This window comes from Nerophis lumbriciformis, linkage group LG04, assembly GCF_033978685.3.
Source record: "Nerophis lumbriciformis linkage group LG04, RoL_Nlum_v2.1, whole genome shotgun sequence".
In the NCBI taxonomy this organism is placed as follows: Eukaryota; Metazoa; Chordata; class Actinopteri; order Syngnathiformes; family Syngnathidae; genus Nerophis; species Nerophis lumbriciformis.
In genome coordinates, this window is record NC_084551.2 from 37,024,893 (window position 1) to 37,044,799 (window position 19,907).

Sequence of the window (19,907 nt, forward strand, 5' to 3'; positions counted from 1 at the left end):
CGCACCCGCCCGTTGTTATATATCTAATATAGACGATGCAAGGCATTAGTGAGGTTATAAAGCTTTTGCCTGTTAAAGAAAGGAGACTGATCCAATGCATAACTGACATTCGCGTGCCACGCTGTCACGACCCAGACGCACACCAGTGCGCAATCATATGGGAGCCGCGCTGAGCGCACCTCCAAGCGCGTCTCGCTGCCGGCGACGGCCGGGTATGGGCCCGACGCTCCAGCGCCATCCATTTTCAGGGCTAGTTGATTCGGCAGGTGGGTTGTTACACACTCCTTAGCGGGTTCCAACTTCCATGGCCACCGTCCTGCTGTCTATATCAACCAGGGTGAGCCCCACCCCTTTCGTGAGCGCACTGCGCGCGGAGTGACCCCTGTTACGCGCCCCCGGCAACAGGGGTGGCGGGCAGGTAAGCTGCGCGGGCGGAGCGCGCGGAGTGACCCCTGTTACGAGCCCCCGGCCACGGGGGTGGCGGGCAGGTAAGCTGCTTACCTGCTGCGCGTGACGCCGGCCGCGGCGAAGGCGGACGAGGCGGGGTGTCGGTGCGGTGGTGACCCTGGACGTGCGTCGGGCCCTTCTCGCGGATCGCCTCAGCTACGGCTCCCGGTGGGGCCCTCTCGGGGGAAGGGGCCTCGGTCCCGGACCCCGGCGAGGCGTCCCTTCTCCGCTCCGTAAAAGTGTCCATCTCTTTTCTTTTTTTTTCTTCTGTTGTGGCATATGCAGCAGGTGCCTGCTCGTTTTTTGTATGTGGGTAACAACATTTAACTATGTATATATATTTCCGAATTGGTTTAACTGCCACCCGCCTGAATCTATTTAAAATCTAATTTTTTTTATTTCAACCGCCCGACCCGACCCGACCCGCGGATAAAATCTAATTTTTTTTTATTTCATCCGCCCGATCCGCGGATAATCCGCAGACTCCGCGGTTGTGCCCGCAAACCGTGCATCTCTAATATACATATATTTACAGTACAGGCCAAATGTTTGGACACACCTTCTCATTCAATGGGTTTTCTTTAATTTCATGACTATTTACATTGAAGATTGTCACTGAAGGCATCAAAACTATGAATGGACACATGTGGAGTTATGTGCTTAACAAATAAAGGTGAAATAACTGAAAACATGTTTTGTATTGTAGTTCCTTCGAAATAGCCACCCTTTGGTCTGATTACTGTTTTGCACATTCTTGGCATTCTCTCGATAAGCTTCAAGGGGTAGTCACCTGAAAGGGTTTTCACTTCACAGGTGTCATAGTTTTGATGCCTTCAGTGGACAATCTACAATGTAAATAGTAATGAAAATAAAGAAAACGCATTGAAATGAGAAGGTGTGTCCAAACTTTTGGGATGTACTATTTATATATATATATATATATATATATATATATATATATATATATATATATATATATATATATATATATATATATCCATCCATCCATCCATCCATCTTCTTCCGCTTATCCGAGGTCGGGTCGCGGGGGCAGCAGCCTAAGCAGGGAAGCCCAGACTTCCCTCTCCCCAGCCACTTCGTCCAGCTCCTCCCGGGGAATCCCGAGGCGTTCCCAGGCCAGCTGGGAGACATAGTCTTCCCAACGTGTCCTGGGTCTTCCCCGTGGCCTCCTACCGGTGGGACGTGCCCGAAACACCTCCCAAGGGAGACGTTCGGGTGGCATCCTGACCAGATGCTCGAACCACCTCATCTGGCTCCCCTCGATGTGGAGGAGCAGCGGCTTTACTTTGAGCTCCTCCCGGATGACAGAGCTTCTCACCCTATCTCTAAGGGAGAGCCCTGCCACCCGGCGGAGGAAACTCATTTTGGCCGCTTGTACCCGTGATCTTGTTCTTTCAGTCATAACCCAAAGCTCATGACCATAGGTGAGGATGGGAACGTAGATCGACCGGTAAATTGAGAGCTTTGCCTCCCGGATCAGCTCCTTCTTCACCACAATGGATCGATATAGCGTCCGCATTACTGAAGACGCCGCACCGATCCGCCTGTCGATCTCATGATCCACTCTTCCCTCACTCGTAACAAGACTCCGAGGTACTGGAACTCCTCCACTTGGGGCAAGATCTCCTCCCCAACCCGGAGATGGCACTCCATCCTTTTCCTGGCGAGAACCATGGACTCGGACTTGAAGGTGCTGATTCCCAACCCAGTTGCTTCACATTCGGCTGTGAACCGATCCAGTGAGAGCTGAAGATCTTGGCCAGATGAAGCCATCAGGACCACATCATCTGCAAAAAGCAGAGACCTAATCCCGCAGCCACCAAACTGGATCCCCTCAACACCCTGACTGCGCCTAGAAATTCTGTCCATAAAAGTTATGAACAGAATCGGTGACAAAGGGATATATATATATATATGTATATATATATATATATATATATATATATATATATATATATGTGTATATGTATATATATGTATATGTATATATATATATGTATATATATATATGTATATATGTATATATATATATGTATATGTATACTGCTGCTCATTGCTCGGTGATGGGTCAAATGCAGAGGATAATCTCACCACACCTGGTGTGTGTGTGTGACAATCATTGGTACTTTAAGATATACAGTCGTGGTCAAAAGTTTACATACACTTGTAAAGAACATAATGTCCTGGTTGTCTTGAGTTTCCAATATTTACTACAACTCTTATTTTTTTGTGATAGAGTGATTGGAGCACATACTTGAAGTTTGGTTAATTTATGTATTTATTATGTGTCTACTGAAAATGTGACCAAATCTACTGGGTCAAAAGTATACATACAGCAATAAGGCGCTTTTGGTAGCCATCCACAAGCTTCTGGCAAGCTTCTGGTTGAATTTTTTGACCAATCCTCTTAACAAAATTGGTGCAGTTCAGCTACATTTGTTGGTTTTCTGACATGGACTTGTTTCTTCAGCATTGTCCACATGTTTAAGTCAGGACTTTGGGAAGGCCATTCTAAAACCTTAATTCTAGCCTGATTTAGCCATTCCTTTACCACTTTTGACGTGTGTTTGGGGTCATTGTCCTGTTGGAACACCCAACCGCGCCCAAGACCCAACCTCCGGGCTGATGATTTTAGGTTGTCCTGAAGAATTTGGAGGTAATCCTCCTTTTTCATTGTCCCATTTAAAGCACTAGTTCCATTGGCAGCAAAACAGGCCCAGAGCATAATAGTACCACCACCATGCTTGACGGTAGGGATGGTGTTCCTGGGATTAAAGGCCTCACCTTTTCTCCTCCAAACATATTGCTGGATATTGTGGCCAAACAGCACAATATTTGTTTCATCTGACATCACATGGACAAAGATAAGACCTTCTGGAGGAAAGTTGTGTGTGTGTGTGTGTGTGTGTGTGTGTGTGTGTGTGTGTGTGTGTGTGTGTGTGTGTGTGTGTGTGTGTGTGTGTGTGTGTGTGTGTGTGTGTGTGTGTGTGTGTGTGTGTGTGTGTGTGTGTGTGTGTGTGTGTGTAAGCTAGTGTTCCCGCCTCCGTCCACGGACAAAAAGACAGTGACTGACAAGTTGGTTCACTCCGTTCATTTTATTCTACTATGGGCGGATTTTAATTAAACATTTAAGATATTTCAGAAGGAACAAGTCATTCGAATTTGGGGGTGATCCGGCTAATATTGAGGCTGGCGATGCAGCCATTGTGGGAAGGGCAGACGGTCGCTATTATTGCTCAGTGCGTAGTTGTGTGTCTCGTACAAGCGCAGCCTGAATAAGTGTTGTACCAAGTTAAAAAGCTGTTGTTAGATAAAGTGCTAACAGCAAAAGTTAGGGGTGGATTTTTAATGATACTTTCAAGGAAATGTCAGAAATGGGATAAGGAACAAATTATGCAATTTTTTTGGATGATCCGAATCACTGTCTGGATTCTTTTTAAAATTATTTTTTACTATTGCTAGATAGGTCTGCCAAATGGATATGATATTATTGATGACGAAATGATGGTTTTATATTTTGATTCTATAAAGGAACCATATTTTTTCTAATTTGGGTCTTGCGCTAAAACCCTGATTGGGGCCATTGTTTTACGTATGTGAAAAATTAGTAGCCTGAAACAGAAGCTTCAAGTAATTGTAAATGCCATATAAAAGGATCAATATATGCATGCTAAGGTACGATCTACGCACATTTCCAGAAAGTCTGCAAGACAGTGAGAAGATACCAGAGCTGCTGATACTCAGACTGGTTCATCTCCAAGGAGCTATCATCAGTGGGGGGAAGGTCTGTCGCCATATCCTCCTCATCAACGTTTATGACTGTCTGAGAATCTGATTACAGAAGATCTTGTTATCTTTTGTGTTTATTGCAGAAGAATGGCCTCCTCGCCGTCACCCCTCACTCGGCGGAGGACCTCTACTCTGTGCTGCAAGCTTGGTGCTGCCGGGCTTCTCATCAGTTGAAGGATGCGTTGCTTCCTCGGCTTACCTTGCAGTGCCTGACCGCAATGATCCACCTGGTGCATTTTAGCAGCCCCTCAGAGCGGCAAGTGGAGATCAAGACCATACTGGAGAGTTTCTTCCAGCTCCTCAACTGGAACCGACCGCTGAGCATCGAGCAGCAGGATGGGCAAAACTCGGAGGAGAGTCTGATCTCCCTCCAGAGCATGATGCTAAGTAAGAAGACGGGTCAACATGGTGGCAAACATAGAAGACAAATGTGGCTCTGTGCTGTCCTTTTGTAGCCGCCGTTCCTGAGATTCTGCACTGTTCGGACCGACCCGCGCTTCAGGCTGTCTTCCTGAACAACAACTGCTTTGAGCACATCCTCAGGCTCATACAGAATAGCAAGGTTAGACACATTTTTTCTTCTTCTAAAATGTGTTTGCCAGCTTTTTATCCATGTCTTGTCTTGTCTGTCTACTATTCCTAGTTTATTTTTAGCATTTTTTTGGCTGTATCAAACAAACATAAAACAGTTCAGCGGTACCTCCGGTTTTTGTAGTAAGGGTCCATTGAAAACGCAACAATTTTATCCATAGAAAATAATGTAAATCTAATCAATTCATTCCAAACAGCCAACTATTTTAAAACACTTTTAACAGAGAATACATAGTTTTACCTGTAGAAAACAATGTCAAATATGTACAAATGACAAATAAAATTGATATATGAGCGTCTAACATCACATTTACCTTCATTGAAGATTCTTAGATGTCACATTCATACTTTGTTGCAAGTTCCTTCTTGAATTCAACAGTGTTTCTCATCTTATTTATTAAAGTTCTGGTACTCTTGGTATAATTCAAGAATGCACAGACATCGGCTGTGTGCTCAAAAGACTTCAATCAACTAATGCATTGTGCAAGACAAAACTACCGTACAAGGACAGCCTGTAAGCGCCATATTACATTTGTTTGTCAAAAGAAAATTGCACTTTAAAAAAAAAAAAAATTGTCTATCATTCAAAATCCATATCTGAGACAAGAACACATATGTTTTATTTCTAATGCATTCTAACTCGTAAATAAACACTTGCAAAAGTCAGCTCACAACAAGATCCAAAAACCTCCATCATCGTTTTATACACACACTGTAAGTATATATGTAATGTAGTAACATGCACGTTCATAATACGTGTAATATTTACATATTTTGATCTTTTTTTTTTTTTTTTAATGTCCTGTCCAGCTTCTCAGGCAAATCATATAGTTGATGTAGATGCCCATGTCGGCTGTTCAGATTTACTTTACAAAAGAGAAGTGTAGGATACTTCTCTTGTTGCCTTATTTGTATTTGACTTTATTAAATGTATTTATATTATCATTTAGTGCAGCCGGGCCGGAGCAGGAGGGGATAGAAAGAGAAAAAAAAAGAAGACAGAGGGGGAAATTGTGGGGACAAGAGGGGGATTAGACAGAGAGACAAAAACAACAACAGCAAACAACAACAACAACAACAATAGAGCAACATCAGCAAATATGACATGTACAAATATGATGGTAAAAGTAATAGCAAATAAGCAGTTAGCGAAAAATAAAAAATAATACAGAAATAACAATGAGCATTATTACACTACAAATGGATCAATACAAATACCAATAGAAATAGCGCTATTGATAATGAACAATACCAATAATTTACCTTTATTATCAACAATACAGTTGTTTAAATGCAACAATACATATACGTAATGATAACTTGAGATACGAAAGAATGCAGAAAAATGGAGGGGGAGAAAGAGAAGCAACCTACATTAACCTTGTAGATTGTTATAGTCACAATAGGTTAAGCTTTGTCAGTGTGCCATGTGTTACACCCAGTTTACCCTAGGGCAACAACGTTAATATATGTTTGATGAAACGTGATTATGTGCATGAGTGTAAGTATGCATATGTACAGAATGTGTATATGTGTTTGTACAATGAATGTATATGTACAGAATGTGTATATGTGTTTGTACAGTGAATGTATATGTACAGTATGTGTATGTGTATGTTTGTATATTGAATGTGCGTGTGGATGTACGAACATTAGGTAGGTAAATATGTACTGTATTTGTGTATGTATGTGGGAGCGTAGGTACCTATGTACGTATGTGAGCATATGTGAATTTGCATGTACAATACATTCGACTCCCAGAGTGCGTGGGAGCCAGAGCACGGCCCCATCACCCCCGAGAGCCCAACCCACAAACAGGAGGCGTGGTGCCCAGGGAACCAGGGACCACCGCCCCCACGCAGCCAAGCCGGCCAGCGACAGGAACCCCAGAGCCCGACCCACCGTACCGCCCACAAGGGCCAGCAGCAGGCCGCAGACAGACGCACCCGGCAGAGGACAGGGCACGAGAAAAGCAGGGGACAGCCAGACCCCAAGCCAGCGAGAGACCACACCCCACACGGGCAGAAAGGCGAGACGCCCCGCCCGAGGGACCCAGAGACTCCCCGCAACCGGACGGGAAGACCGCCCCCGCCCCACCGGCAACCGGGCCCCCACGAGCCCACCCCCCACCCCCGGAGAGCGCGGCGAGGCCAGCCCCCGGCCACCCCACCCAAACCGGCCGCCGCAGGACCACCCAGGCACAGGGCCACGGGAACCACCCACCCCACCCGCAGGGACCCCAACGATGGAGATGGAACAACCAGCAACCGCCCCGCCGAGCCCCCCCCCTGAGGGAGGGGAAAATTAAAAAATAATATTAATAAAATATATTAAAAAATAAATAAATAAATTAATTAATTAATTAATTAATTTAAAAAAAAAGAATTAAAAGAGGATCACAGACATGCTGACAAACAAGGTCACTACCCCAGCAACTGGCCGACTCGCAGCACCTCGGAATACCTTGCAGCACCAAGCTACCACAATAGACGCAGGGACTAGGCCCAACAGGCCCCAACCAAGACGGGCACCCGGAAGGGATGGACAGCGGGACCCAGGAGCTCCAGACACGCAGTTCGGATGCAGTAGCTTGAGGCGTCGACCCCCGTCTGACAGGCAGGCCCAGAGCGTACCCCCAGAAATATACATACATACATACATATATACATACACATACACACATACACGTATACATACCCACACATACACATATATACATATACATACACATATGTACACATACACATATATAAACATACATACATACACACACACACATATACATACATATACACAGTTCGTCAGCCCCGACAGCCATCACGCGCGCGCTTGCTGCCATCAGTCACAACATCAGCCACACCCCTGCACCAGACCCAGCAGCCACGGGCGCCCACACCACAAACAAACGGCAACAGAAACAGCAGCCGCAATAACCCCAGACAGCCAGCACCAGCCAATCAAATCAAAGCGATCAAAAAAAAAACTGCGACCAGCAACCACACGCCACCAGGGCCACGGAGACCAGCCGGCGCCAGCCCGCCGGTCAGCCCGAACGCCAACACGCAAACAAGAGACACCAACAACCCCCCCAACCAAAAGGCCCCCCACCCCAACCCAAACCCGCACAAACACACCACCGCCCAAACAACCGAGACACAGCATCCAGACCAGACACGGGGGCTGCGCCGCCACCACACCAAGTCACCAACAGAGACCCCACAGCGCAAGGTCGGGCCACACGGGCACGGACCCCATCCAACAGGAAGTGAGACCCGCGCGACGCCACACACAAATAAATAATAAGATTAAAAAAATAAAAAATAAAATAAAATAAAAAATAAAATTTAAAAAATAAAATAAAATAAAAATAAGTAAATAATAAAAATAAAAATAATAAATACATAAAAAAAATAAATATATATATAACAATAATAAATGAATAAAAGCCTGGCAGGCCACCAGACCGCAGTCCCCGCCGGCCGACGAGGCAATGAGGGGTGCGCCGAACCCCAAACCCCCCATGCATGTGTACAAGGCCCCCAGAGTGTCTACTGTGTAGTTAAAATTAGGAGGTCAGCCGTTACAGCCGACCTCCAGTCCCTATTGATGTGTGTACTGTAGCGTGAGTGAGATATGTATGCTTGTGGGAACTAATAATGCGATTAAAATTGGGGGACATCAAGGTCATGGTGGGTCCCAACCAAACCAAGCCCCCCAAATCCTAAGTGTCTAATATGCAGCTAAGATTGAGGGATGGACGAGCAGGGGACAAGACAGGAGGACTGGAGCCCCATTGGAGGCATCCTCAACCCCCCGCCAGGCCTCCCCGCAGGACAATCCCCAAAGTCCTATATATGTGTGACTGTGTGCGCTATAAGTAGGAGGAGTAGAGGGCCCGGACATCCCCCCAGTACACGCGGCCGACAACCAGGAACTACGGCCAGGAGGCCGCCACCCCCCGCCACAGCCCGTGACCCACACCAGACCACTTTAACGTGACGCCACGCGAGCCCCTCCCCCCGCCAAACAAAGCCAGCCCCCGCCCGCCCCAACCCAACCCTGCAGAGCCCATACCGGCAACCAAACGCAGAGAAACCGCACAGCCCCCATGCCCAATGCAAACACCGCATCCCGGCCATCCACACAGCAACGTGCCCATACGAGTCCCGGCCAGGGGAAGGAGCCCCCCAACGGGGCAAGAAGCCAATGCATCCCGTCCGCCCGCCAGCCCCCAAACCAGCCGGCAAGCCAACGCCAGCCAGCCCCACAACCCCACAAGCGCACAGACACCAGCCACAGTCCCCCAACCACTCCAACCCAACACAGCGATGCCAACCGCTGGTATCACCGCAGCAACCATCACCACCACCACCCGTCCGCAGCGTAAACACCCGCGGCTATATTTTGATCATTTTAAGCATATGACCACACAATAATTTCACAGACGCTTCACAACGTTTTCCATTGCCATTAACAACACAACTATTATTAAAAATAATGGCGGACTCCATGAGAGACAAAAAAGACGACTTTGGAACAAATAATGATCCAGAACCTTATTTTTTTAAACCTGCATATACGGAGATTGAGCTACAAGTTTTACAAGCTGAGTGATAAGCAGATCCAGCAAATACTGTAGCACTATTGCTGAGTGCTAAACATCAACGACAAACTACCAACATAATAAAACAATCACTTACTCTTAGGGATGTAATGGTATCAAAATCTCACGGTACGATATACCATGGTATTGAGGACATGGTACAATTATTATTATTATTTGTTACTACAAACAAGTATTTTTAAGTGCAAATAACTGTGTGGGAACATCCACTGTGTCTCTCAACTTTAACTTTCAGAGTCCTCTACAGTGGACATTTATTATATCTGTTTGGAAAATGCAGTTTCTCAGAGAAGATAATACACATTTTAACTTTTAATGATGTAAATACCTCACAAATTGATGTTAAGCTTCGCTGGCTTTATCTTTTTCAGGTGATGGTAGCTTATTATACTGTATGTGCAGCAGGTACTTTCCCTTGGTACGGTGGGCTTTGACCGAGTCTGATTTGGCTTGGAACCTTCACCACAGAGGTTATGTTTTCACCAATGTTTGTTTATCTGTTTGTTAGCAATGTAGCTGAAAAAGTTATTTTGGAAAAAAAAAAACTATTTCTCTTAGCGACGAGGAAGTGGAAAACACTTCACTTCCTGCTTCCTCTCTCTCTACTTTACGGCGCTCTAAGCTCCCGCATTGCAGTCCCGCGCTGCACTGGAGATTCTGGGAGATGTAGTTTATTTCCAGACCCGCCAAAGTAAAAGTGCCAGAAAAAAACTACACTCACCAAGTTTACGTTTGATACCGTCACGCGTTACGGCATTATTGCGAAGATTTTGAAACCGCAATACCGCGACATCTACAAACTCCGTTTCCATATGAGTTTGGAAATTGTGTTAGATGTAAATATAAACGGAATACAATGATTTGCAAATCCTTTTCAACCCATATTCATTTGAATGCACTACAAAGACAAGATATTTGATGTTCAAACTCATAAACTTTATTTTTTTTGCAAATATTAATTAACTTAGAATTTCATGGCTGCAACACGTGCCAAAGTAGTTGGGAAAGGGCATGTTCACCACTGTGTTACATCACCTTTTCGTTTAACAACACTCACTAAACGATTGGGAACTGAGGAAACTAATTGTTGAAGCTTTGAAATTGGAATTCTTTCCCGTTCTTGTTTTATGTAGAGCTTCAGTCGTTCAACAGTCCAGGGTCTCCGCTGTCGTATTTTACGCTTTATAATGCGCCACACATTTTCAATGGGAGACAGGTCTGGACTACAGGCAGGCCAGTCGAGTACCCGCACTCTGTTACTATGAAGCCACGTTGATGTAACACGTGGCTTGGCATTGTCTTGCTGAAATAAGCAGGGGCGTCCATGGTAACGTTGCTTGGATGGCAACATATGTTGCTCCAAAACCTGTATGTACCTTTCAGCATTAATAGTGCCTTCACAGATGTGTAAGTTACCCATGTCTTGGGCACTAATACACCCCCATACCATCACAGATGCTGGCTTTTACACTTTGCGCCTATAACAATCCAGATGGTTCTTTTTCCTCTTTGGTTCGGAGGACAGGACGTCCACAGTTTCCAAAAACAATTTGAAATGTGGACTCGTCAGACCACAGAACACTTTTCCACTTTGTATCAGTCCATCTTAGATGAGCTCAGGCCCAGCGAAGCCGACGGCGTTTCTGGGTGTTGTTGATAAACGGTTTTTGCCTTGCATAGGAGAGTTTTAACTTGCACTTACAGATGAAGCGACCAACTGTAGTTACTGAGAGTGGGTTTCTGAAGTGTTCCTGAGCCCATGTGGTGATATCCTTTAAAGTTAAAGTTAAAGTTAAAGTACCAATGATTGTCACACACACACTAGGTGTGGCGAGATTATTCTCTGCATTTGACCCATCACCCTTGATCACCCCCTGGGAGGTGAGGGGAGCAGTGGGCAGCAGCGGTGGCCGCGCCCGGGAATCATTTTGGTGATTTAACCCCCAATTCCAACCCTTGATGCTGAGTGCCAAGCAGGGAGGTAATGGGTCCCATTTTTATAGTCTTTGGTATGACTCGGCCGGGGTTTGAACTCACAACCTACCGATCTCAGGGCGGACACTCTAACCACTAGGCCACTGAGTAGGTACTAGGACACTGATGTCGCTTGTTGATGCAGTACAGCCTGAGGGATCGAAGGTCACGGGCTTAGCTGCTTACGTGCAGTGATTTCTCCAGATTCTCTGAACCCTTTGATGATATTACGGACCGTAGATGGTGAAATCCCTAAATTCCTTGCAATAGCTGGTTGAGAAAGGTTTTTCTTAAACTGTTCAACAATTTGCTCACACATTTGTTGACAAAGTGGTGACCCTCGCCCCATCCTTGTTTGTGAATGACTGAGCATTTCATGGAATCTACTTTTATACCCAATCATGGCCCCCACCTGTTCCCAATTTGCCTGTTCACCTGTGGGATGTTCCAAATAAGTGTTTGATGAGCATTCCTCAACTTTATCAGTATTCATTGCCACCTTTCCCAACTTCTTTGTCACGTGTTGCTGGCATCAAATTCTAAAGTTAATGATTATTTGCAAAAAAAAAAATGTTTATCAGTTTGAACATCAAATATGTTGTCTTTGTAGCATATTCGACTGAATATGGGTTGAAAATGATTTGCAAATCATTGTATTCCGTTTATATTTACATCTAACACAATTTCCCAACTCATATGGAAACGGGGTTTGTACAATACCGTTGCAGCCCTACTTACTGTACAAAGTCTGGTCTCACTGGGATGCTGACTGATGGGATGTTTATATCTTCCCGTTTAGATAAATAATTATTTATTCATAATCCTCACGCAGGCTAAACAAAAAAACCCAAACAAGCGTCAATTCTTGTCTTTTTCGCCATCTCCGGGTATAAGTTAAATGTCAAAGTTGACCAACTTCTCGGTTTATGGCCACAACCTTCTGCTATACAAGTGAGGGGCATGATTTTATAATCTACAATGAACTTTCATCAATTCAGAGGCGCTGCAGCAGCTCATAGGTTCAGTATGTCAATATAGCAACATAAGCTGTGAGCTAACCGGGATTACGGCGCCGCTAAAAGTAGTTATTTGGCGTTTGCGCTTATAATACCAATATCGGTAATACCTGGCTAATATTCAGGTGACGAGATGTAAATAGAGTATTTATGGTGGTTTTGGGATGTTTTTAGAGGGCTTTATAGGCGCAATAGATTACTCCCATTAGCTGCATTGTTAGCCACTTTCGTACTTACTGTATATTACAAATTAGAATGCATAAAAAAGACAAATACTGTATGTGTTCTTGTTTACGTAAGGATTATAAATGACAGGCAAAATTCCAAAAAAGTGCAGTTCCCCTTTAAGAAAGACTTACTGTAGCAGTGCGGTGCATTCACTGACACTCTGGAAACATGAAATATTACTGTATGCTACAACTTAATTTCACTCTGTGGTGGGTTTTCAGCAGTTTTTGATGAAATAATCGATTCTTGAACGTATCTTGATTGAAATATGGGTGATTCTGAACAAACATTTTGACAAACATTAAAATATTTATTATTTAAGTATTATGAATAAAATAGTGTAGACGGTACTCAAATGTGGAACTCGTGCGGACACACGGAGCAAAACCCTGCAGGAGGATAAGAAAAGCTATGCTAACCGCTAAGCTAGCTTTGTACACTCCAACCAAAGTCTAACTGGGAGTGCGTTACCAAGAAGAGGAAATGACCAAGTCGATTAATAAATCAGCAGACAAAATAATATCCACACAGTGCGACAACACTATATATGACAAACCTCTTTGGTCTTTCAGCAGCCAAAGAAGAGCTTTGTATACATATTTCTTTCTTTCTTTAGTTTATTTCGAACATGAACACATTTACAGCATAATACATCACACAATTTCATATCATTTCATTTTACATCATGCCCGAAGGAGTAGGAAGAAGCAAAGCTTATTTAATCCTACTTCTTTCTCACTTCAGAGCGTTTACAAATATATAGAATCATTTACTGACCTTTTTATATAATAAAATAACATCTATGAATTAGTATACACAACAGTTTTGTCATATTTAATTAATTAATTCAGTCATTATTAACATACTGAGATGAAGAATATCTTATTTTCAATAAGTTTGGAAGTATTTCTCATAATTCTTCTTCTTTGTACTTTGTAAGCACTATTATTTTGAACAACCTCTTAAACTGGATCATATGAGTACAATTTTTAACTTCTTTACTTAATTCATTCCATAATTTAATTCCACATACTGATATGCTAAAAGTTCTAAGTGTTGTACGTGCATATAAATGTTTTAAATAATTTTTTCCTCTAAAGTTATATTTCTCCTCTTTAGTTGAGAAGAATTGTTGTACATTCTTTGGTAGCAGGTTATAGTTTGCTTTGTACATCATTTTAGCTGTTTGCAATTTTACCAAATTGCCGAACTTTAATATTTTTGACTCAATAAATAAAGGGTTTGTATGTTCTCTATATCCAACATTATGTATTATTCTAACTGATCTTTTTTGTAACACGGTTAGCGAATGTAGCGCACATTTGTAGTTATTTCCCCATATTTCTGCACAATAACTCAGATATGGTAACACTAGCGAGCAGTAGAGAATATGAAGTGATTTTTGGCCCAGGACGTATTTTGCTTTATTCATTATAGAAATGTTTTTTGCCACCTTATGTTGTATGTTTTGTATATGAGATTTCCAGTTCATTTGATCATCTATTAATACTCCCAAAAATCTGGTTTCTTTTACCCTTTACCTTTTTACCTATATTATTCATTATATATGAACATTAATAATATATAATAACAATAATTATTATTATTACTATAAAATATAATAATAAAATATACATAAATAAAATAAAAGAAGAATCATACAAAAACTGAAGTACTAAAAATGACTGAGTCTCTGACTGTATTCAAAAGCTACAGTACGGCAAAACTTCACAGGTACGCTTCAAAAATGTTGGGTCTAATTGTCTGTATTTGTGTGTGTGTATATGTGTGTGTGTCCTGTAGCTCTTTCAGAGCAACAGGTTAAGGCCGGCAAGTGAGTGCGACCTCACTCCAAGTTTACTCACAGAGGTCAAGGTGGACCAGGTACTCCCCCCTAGATGAACCTCTGGTGCTGATATTGATCTGTCAGCAGGAAACTCAGCCTTCTCGCCACTTGTTCACAGCTAGAGGTCGTAATATAAGTCGGAAACTTTCGACAGGAAGTCCCGCTTATGAAGCAGGTAGCGCAGATCGTGATAAATGTGGTTTTAAAGCGAGAGAATGACCTCATCTGACCACATAGTACATCCTTTTCATACTAGCAAGAACAGTTCTGATACCCAATCTTTCTAAATATTATAAATAAAAATAAGAACAAGGCTGGACGTATGGTTTGTAAATCAGTAAAACATTTCAAATCAGTTGTTTAATGCTGACTCGATAGTTGCTGGGAAAAGCTGAAAAAGAACAGGTAATGATTTGACCTTTGATCTTGGTTGTCTCATTTTATTAATTTACCTTAAAAATGTATAAGGTTCTTGATTTGATATGGGAGGCCTTTAATAGTTCATTGAAATTGATTGTTGAGTAATGGTGTCATAATGGAACATGGAGATTTAGTATGAATATTTTTTTCAACATATTTTTGACATTTTTTTGCAATCGTTTCATGTCCCTGTGGTTGATGGCGACCAGTCCAACGATAGTTACCCTAATGAGGACAAGCGATATAGAAAATGGCTGGCACAAAGGAATATTCAAGGAAATTGATAGAACAAGTTTTTTAAATTTTTTGCGGAAAAATAAATACAAATATTGGTAAAGTGCATTCTGTATTTGTAATCTTTTTTGATGTCCTGTAATTGACTGTGATTACCTTCCCTATCAAAATCGACCTGACTGCCCACCTGCAATTTACGCCGACATTTTTTTAACCAAAAATCTAGTTTTTTTGTGTCAAAGTTAACGCATTACCTCATTCGATTAATCAACAAAAAATTATTGCGTTAATCATGAAAAAAAAACACGTTCTTCTATCCTAACCGTGGGTTGTTACCTGGAAGGTGGCATCGGTTGTTACACGGTCAGTGATCAGGTTAATGCATACGCCAGTGCAAAGATAAGAGGGGAGACTCTAACTGGTGTGGTGGGTGGCTAACTCACTTCAAAATGCACCCTAAACGGGACGTAAAATAATACTGTTTGTTACCAAGTTTTAAGCAAATAATTAACACGCATTCAAGTAAAAACATTTAACAAGTGTTCTTCACAATTCACAAAATAAAATATCATTTTTGTCAAAGTATTGGTATCTTTTTTAAAGTTAACTTGAATTATGAAAGACAGTAATTACTGCAAAAAAAAGGCTATTATTCCAAATTCAAAAGCGTGATTAATCTGATTTAAAAAAATATTGTTTGACTGCGCAAATGTTTTAAATAACATTTTCTTTAAAGTCAAATACAGGCTTACAGGAAGATTGCAAATAAAATTCACTCACACACAAAACAAAACAAATTTAATAACGCGACTCTTACCCTCACGCACATTCTAAGCAATCCAAACACAGCCAAAATCAACAGTGCACTAAAATAAATGGTTTGCTCCTGGAGTACAGCAAGTAGCAGCTGCAGTCAAGCTGTAACCTGAGGAGGTACAGTAGTACAGTTAAGTCAATCAAGACAAATACCTTTAAGGTGAGGTAAATGAGCTGTACCTTAGTCCTCACAGGTTTATTTGATCTTAGCTTGGATTGTCACCTTTTATTATTATTTTTTTTCATGACAGTTAGAATACTGAAAACCGGGAGGGCTACAATACAAAGTATGGTAGTTTCCTGGGGACAGATATGCCTCTTGCCCAAAACCAGCTGGGACAGGCACCAGCTCACCCATACACCGAATGAAGATACAGAAAATGGATGGATTGATGTAATCATTTTAAACTTAAAAAGGAGATACAGTCAAACTTATCATATCTAACTTTCATACTGGATAATAACAATTAAAACCATGTGAAGATTGCTTAGAAATCATTCAATCTGACCATTTGACCCCAGCTTCCTTGAACATCTTAGATAGATACATATTGTATATTTTTAATATTATATATCTTGGATAGGTATATAATGTATATTTTTAAATCAATTTTGCTTAAGGCTGAATTCCCTGTTGATGACACTGGATTATGGTGCATGGAGGTGTATGCATGCCATTCTTGATTGCACCAGCTTCCTCTTTGGTGGCCTGGGCTTGGACATTGCCTTCTTTCCAGCAGTTGTTGAAAAATGAATGTGCTTTCCTCCAGCTTTCAAATTTCTCTCGCACTCTCTCCCTTCCGGTGACCAGCACATGGTGGTGGTGGTGGTGCACATTGTGATGTTTTTTTTGCACCAAAGTGATGAAGAGCATCTCCTTATTTTGATGTAGGTGCTGGGGAGAGTCTCAGACAGCATCACAGTGCACGCTTTAGGAGTCCTCACAGCCATCATGAGTAACTCTCCATCTGCCAAGGTAAGGCATCCGTGGCGTGTCCTGATTTGACTATGATATTACCGATATCCTCAATGTTTTAGACAAATTATGGACAACCAATCTTGCTCAGTCAGTCCCCTAAAAGTGTATCCTAAATTTAGTGATGAATGGGCTTTACACTCTTAAGTTGCATGGGTTCCTTGGAACGCAGCATTTAACTACTGTATGCGAGAAATTTCAAGTCAATCGTATGGGGTCAAAGTTTGGGGTTTTAATAACGGTTTCACTCTGTGGTGTATTTGTCAGAAAAGTGCTCGCACAGGCAACACAGTAGGAGATGCATGTTTTAACGCATTTTCAACCTTTTAAAAGCATCAGTTCAGAAGAAGATGAGTTAGCACACAGCAGGGGTGTCTCAACCTTTTCCAGAAAAACTGAAGTATGCGGGGGGCCATTCTGTACATTAAAATGCTAAAATCAATTCAAATGTGGTCATAAGCTTTCTGAACAAAACATTGGCATCCTAGCTTTGTGGTATACTGTACGTTACCGAGCAAATTAGTGTAACGTCTAACAATATATTTCTCATTAGTAATGAATTAATATGCAGAGGGTGAGCTGCATGTCATGATCGCACCTGACAGTTTGGACTTTATTCTTTATTTGTTTTGTGTTTGTTGTCATTTTGTAGTATTTTCTGTTTGGTCTCTGTGTTTTGCAGCACCTTTACATGGTTCCTTGTCTTGCCAGCATACCTCTACCATATTGTTATTTAGTTCTATTTAGTTACACCTTGTTCAGTGCAAGGGTGCCCAGAGTGGAGGTCGGAGGCCAAATTTGGCCCGTCTAATTGTTTGTTTGGCCCTCCAAAGGGTGTGTTCCCAAATTTAATTTCTGAGTCATACCAAAACTATAAAAATGGGACCCATTACCTCCCTGCTTGGCACTCAGCATCAAGGGATGGAATTGGGGGTTAGATCACCAAAAATGATTCCCGGGCACAGCCACCGCTGCTGCTCACTGCTCCCCTCACCTCCCAGGGGGTGAACAAGGGGATGGGTCAAATGCAGAGGACACATTTCACCACACCTAGTGTGTGTGTGACAATCATTGGTACTTTAACTTTAACTTTATGCAGACCTCTTTCAAGCTCACTAGGGGTGTATCGATCCGATATTGATATTAGACATTGGTGCGATATCCGCAAAAAAACATGAATGAGATTATATTGGCTTCCATCTAAATTACCTATATAAGCTCCGATAAAAGCAATTCTACTTGCAGAAAGTTGGACAGCCAGTTAACATCTAAATGTCCTCCTATAAGCACACAAGCTTGGTCTTTTCTTGTATATATTGTAATAAACAGCACAGTGTTTTTCATTGTTTGACTAATTTCACTTGATCGACAAAATAATAAAAGTATTTACGATTCTTGCTGATTTTGTATCGGATTAATATCGGTATCGGCCAATACTCTATGCTCCAATGTGGCCAATTGGCACTTTTAAACAAGTTTACAAAAGTTTGGGCACCCCTGATCTAGTGTATGCCACATTGTTCTGTTGCTTTCTGAGTTGTGCTCCTTTTCTTCCGTCTGCTTGCCTTCTCTGCATCCTGGGGTCACAACAGCCGATATGCGTCGTTGTCACACTGCAGGACAAAAATTGCCCCAAGCTGCACTTTGGACACCCGTAGCTTATACATACATAAGTGAGGCTGTTAAAAATAGCGCATTAGAGGCGGTAACTAATTTATTCCATTAATTACAATAAAATGTTTGACCTTAATAATGCATTATTAATAGCCACAACTCTCTGTTATGATGGCATAACTGTCCTGTTCTACCATGATTTGGTTTAGCTCACGGCAGGATGCAAGGACATGGCTGCGTGTAGGATCAATAAAGTCTGTCATAATTAGGGACGTCAGATAATGGCTTTTTGCCGATATTGACCAAACCCTTAACCGATATCAACCGATACCGGTATCAACCGATACCAATATATACAGTCGTGGAATTATTAACACATTATGCCTAATTTGGACAACCAGGTATGGTGAAGATAAGGTCCTTTTTTAGAAAATAAACAAAATAAGATAAATAAATTAAAAACATTTTCTTGAATAAAAAATAAAGTAAAACAATATAAAAACAATTACATAGAAACTAGTAATTAATGAAAATGAGTAAAATTAACTGTTAAAGGTTAGTACTATTAGTGGACCAGCAGCACGCACAATCATGTGTGCTTACGGACTGTATCCCTTGCAGACTGTATTGCTATATATTGATATATAATGTAGGAACCAGAATATTAATAACAGAAAGAAACAACCCTTTTGTGTGAATGAGTGTAAATGGGGGAGGGAGGTTTTTTGGGTTGGTGCACTAATTGTAAGTGTATCTTGTGTTTTTTATGTTGATTTAATAAAAAAAATAAAAAATTAAAAAAACGATACCGATAATAAAAAAAAAACGATACCGATAATTTCCGATATTACATTCTAAAGCATTTATCGGCCGATAATATCGGCCTGCCGATATTATCGGACATCTCTAGTCATAATAAATAATAAGTGTACATGAAGCAGCTAGCTACAAAAAAGTAACAATGTGGTGTAGTGCGCTAACTAAATAAGGCACCAAGGAAAATTAAAACAGAGAATCTAACAAGTGGCTATAGGACTGACGCCAGATAGCACTAACCACGAGGGAGCTAAATGAAGTGCAAACTTAACATAAAAGACACGTGTATAGAAATTGGTCGTCTCAGAAATAGGAAGGAATCAGCAATCTGACTGTAAGTGTCATCAAGCAGTATAATGAGCAACAACAGATAATAGTATTAATTTAAACACCTATGTGAAAAAAATTGATTAGATATTTCCTATTGTGTTAGTAGTTTAATGTTTGTTTAATATTTTGGTAACCTTCTTGAGACTGGAAAATATATAGGAATCA

The 19,907-nt window shown here is 41.7% G+C and overlaps 1 protein-coding gene across 3 annotated transcripts in view; it reads left to right on the forward strand.

The window, feature by feature from the left end:
• The window catches only part of nbeal2 (neurobeachin-like 2), a 135,217-nt gene that overhangs the window by 49,921 nt on the left and 65,389 nt on the right, over positions 1 to 19,907 (forward strand). For all 3 annotated transcript variants that reach the window (XM_061954343.2, XM_061954351.2, XM_061954359.2), the window contains exons 7-11: positions 4,167 to 4,252; positions 4,341 to 4,644; positions 4,713 to 4,819; positions 14,494 to 14,574; positions 16,899 to 16,982. In XM_061954343.2, coding sequence (XP_061810327.2) covers positions 4,167 to 4,252; positions 4,341 to 4,644; positions 4,713 to 4,819; positions 14,494 to 14,574; positions 16,899 to 16,982 — 662 coding nt within the window. The remainder of the gene's footprint in view (positions 1 to 4,166; positions 4,253 to 4,340; positions 4,645 to 4,712; positions 4,820 to 14,493; positions 14,575 to 16,898; positions 16,983 to 19,907) is intronic.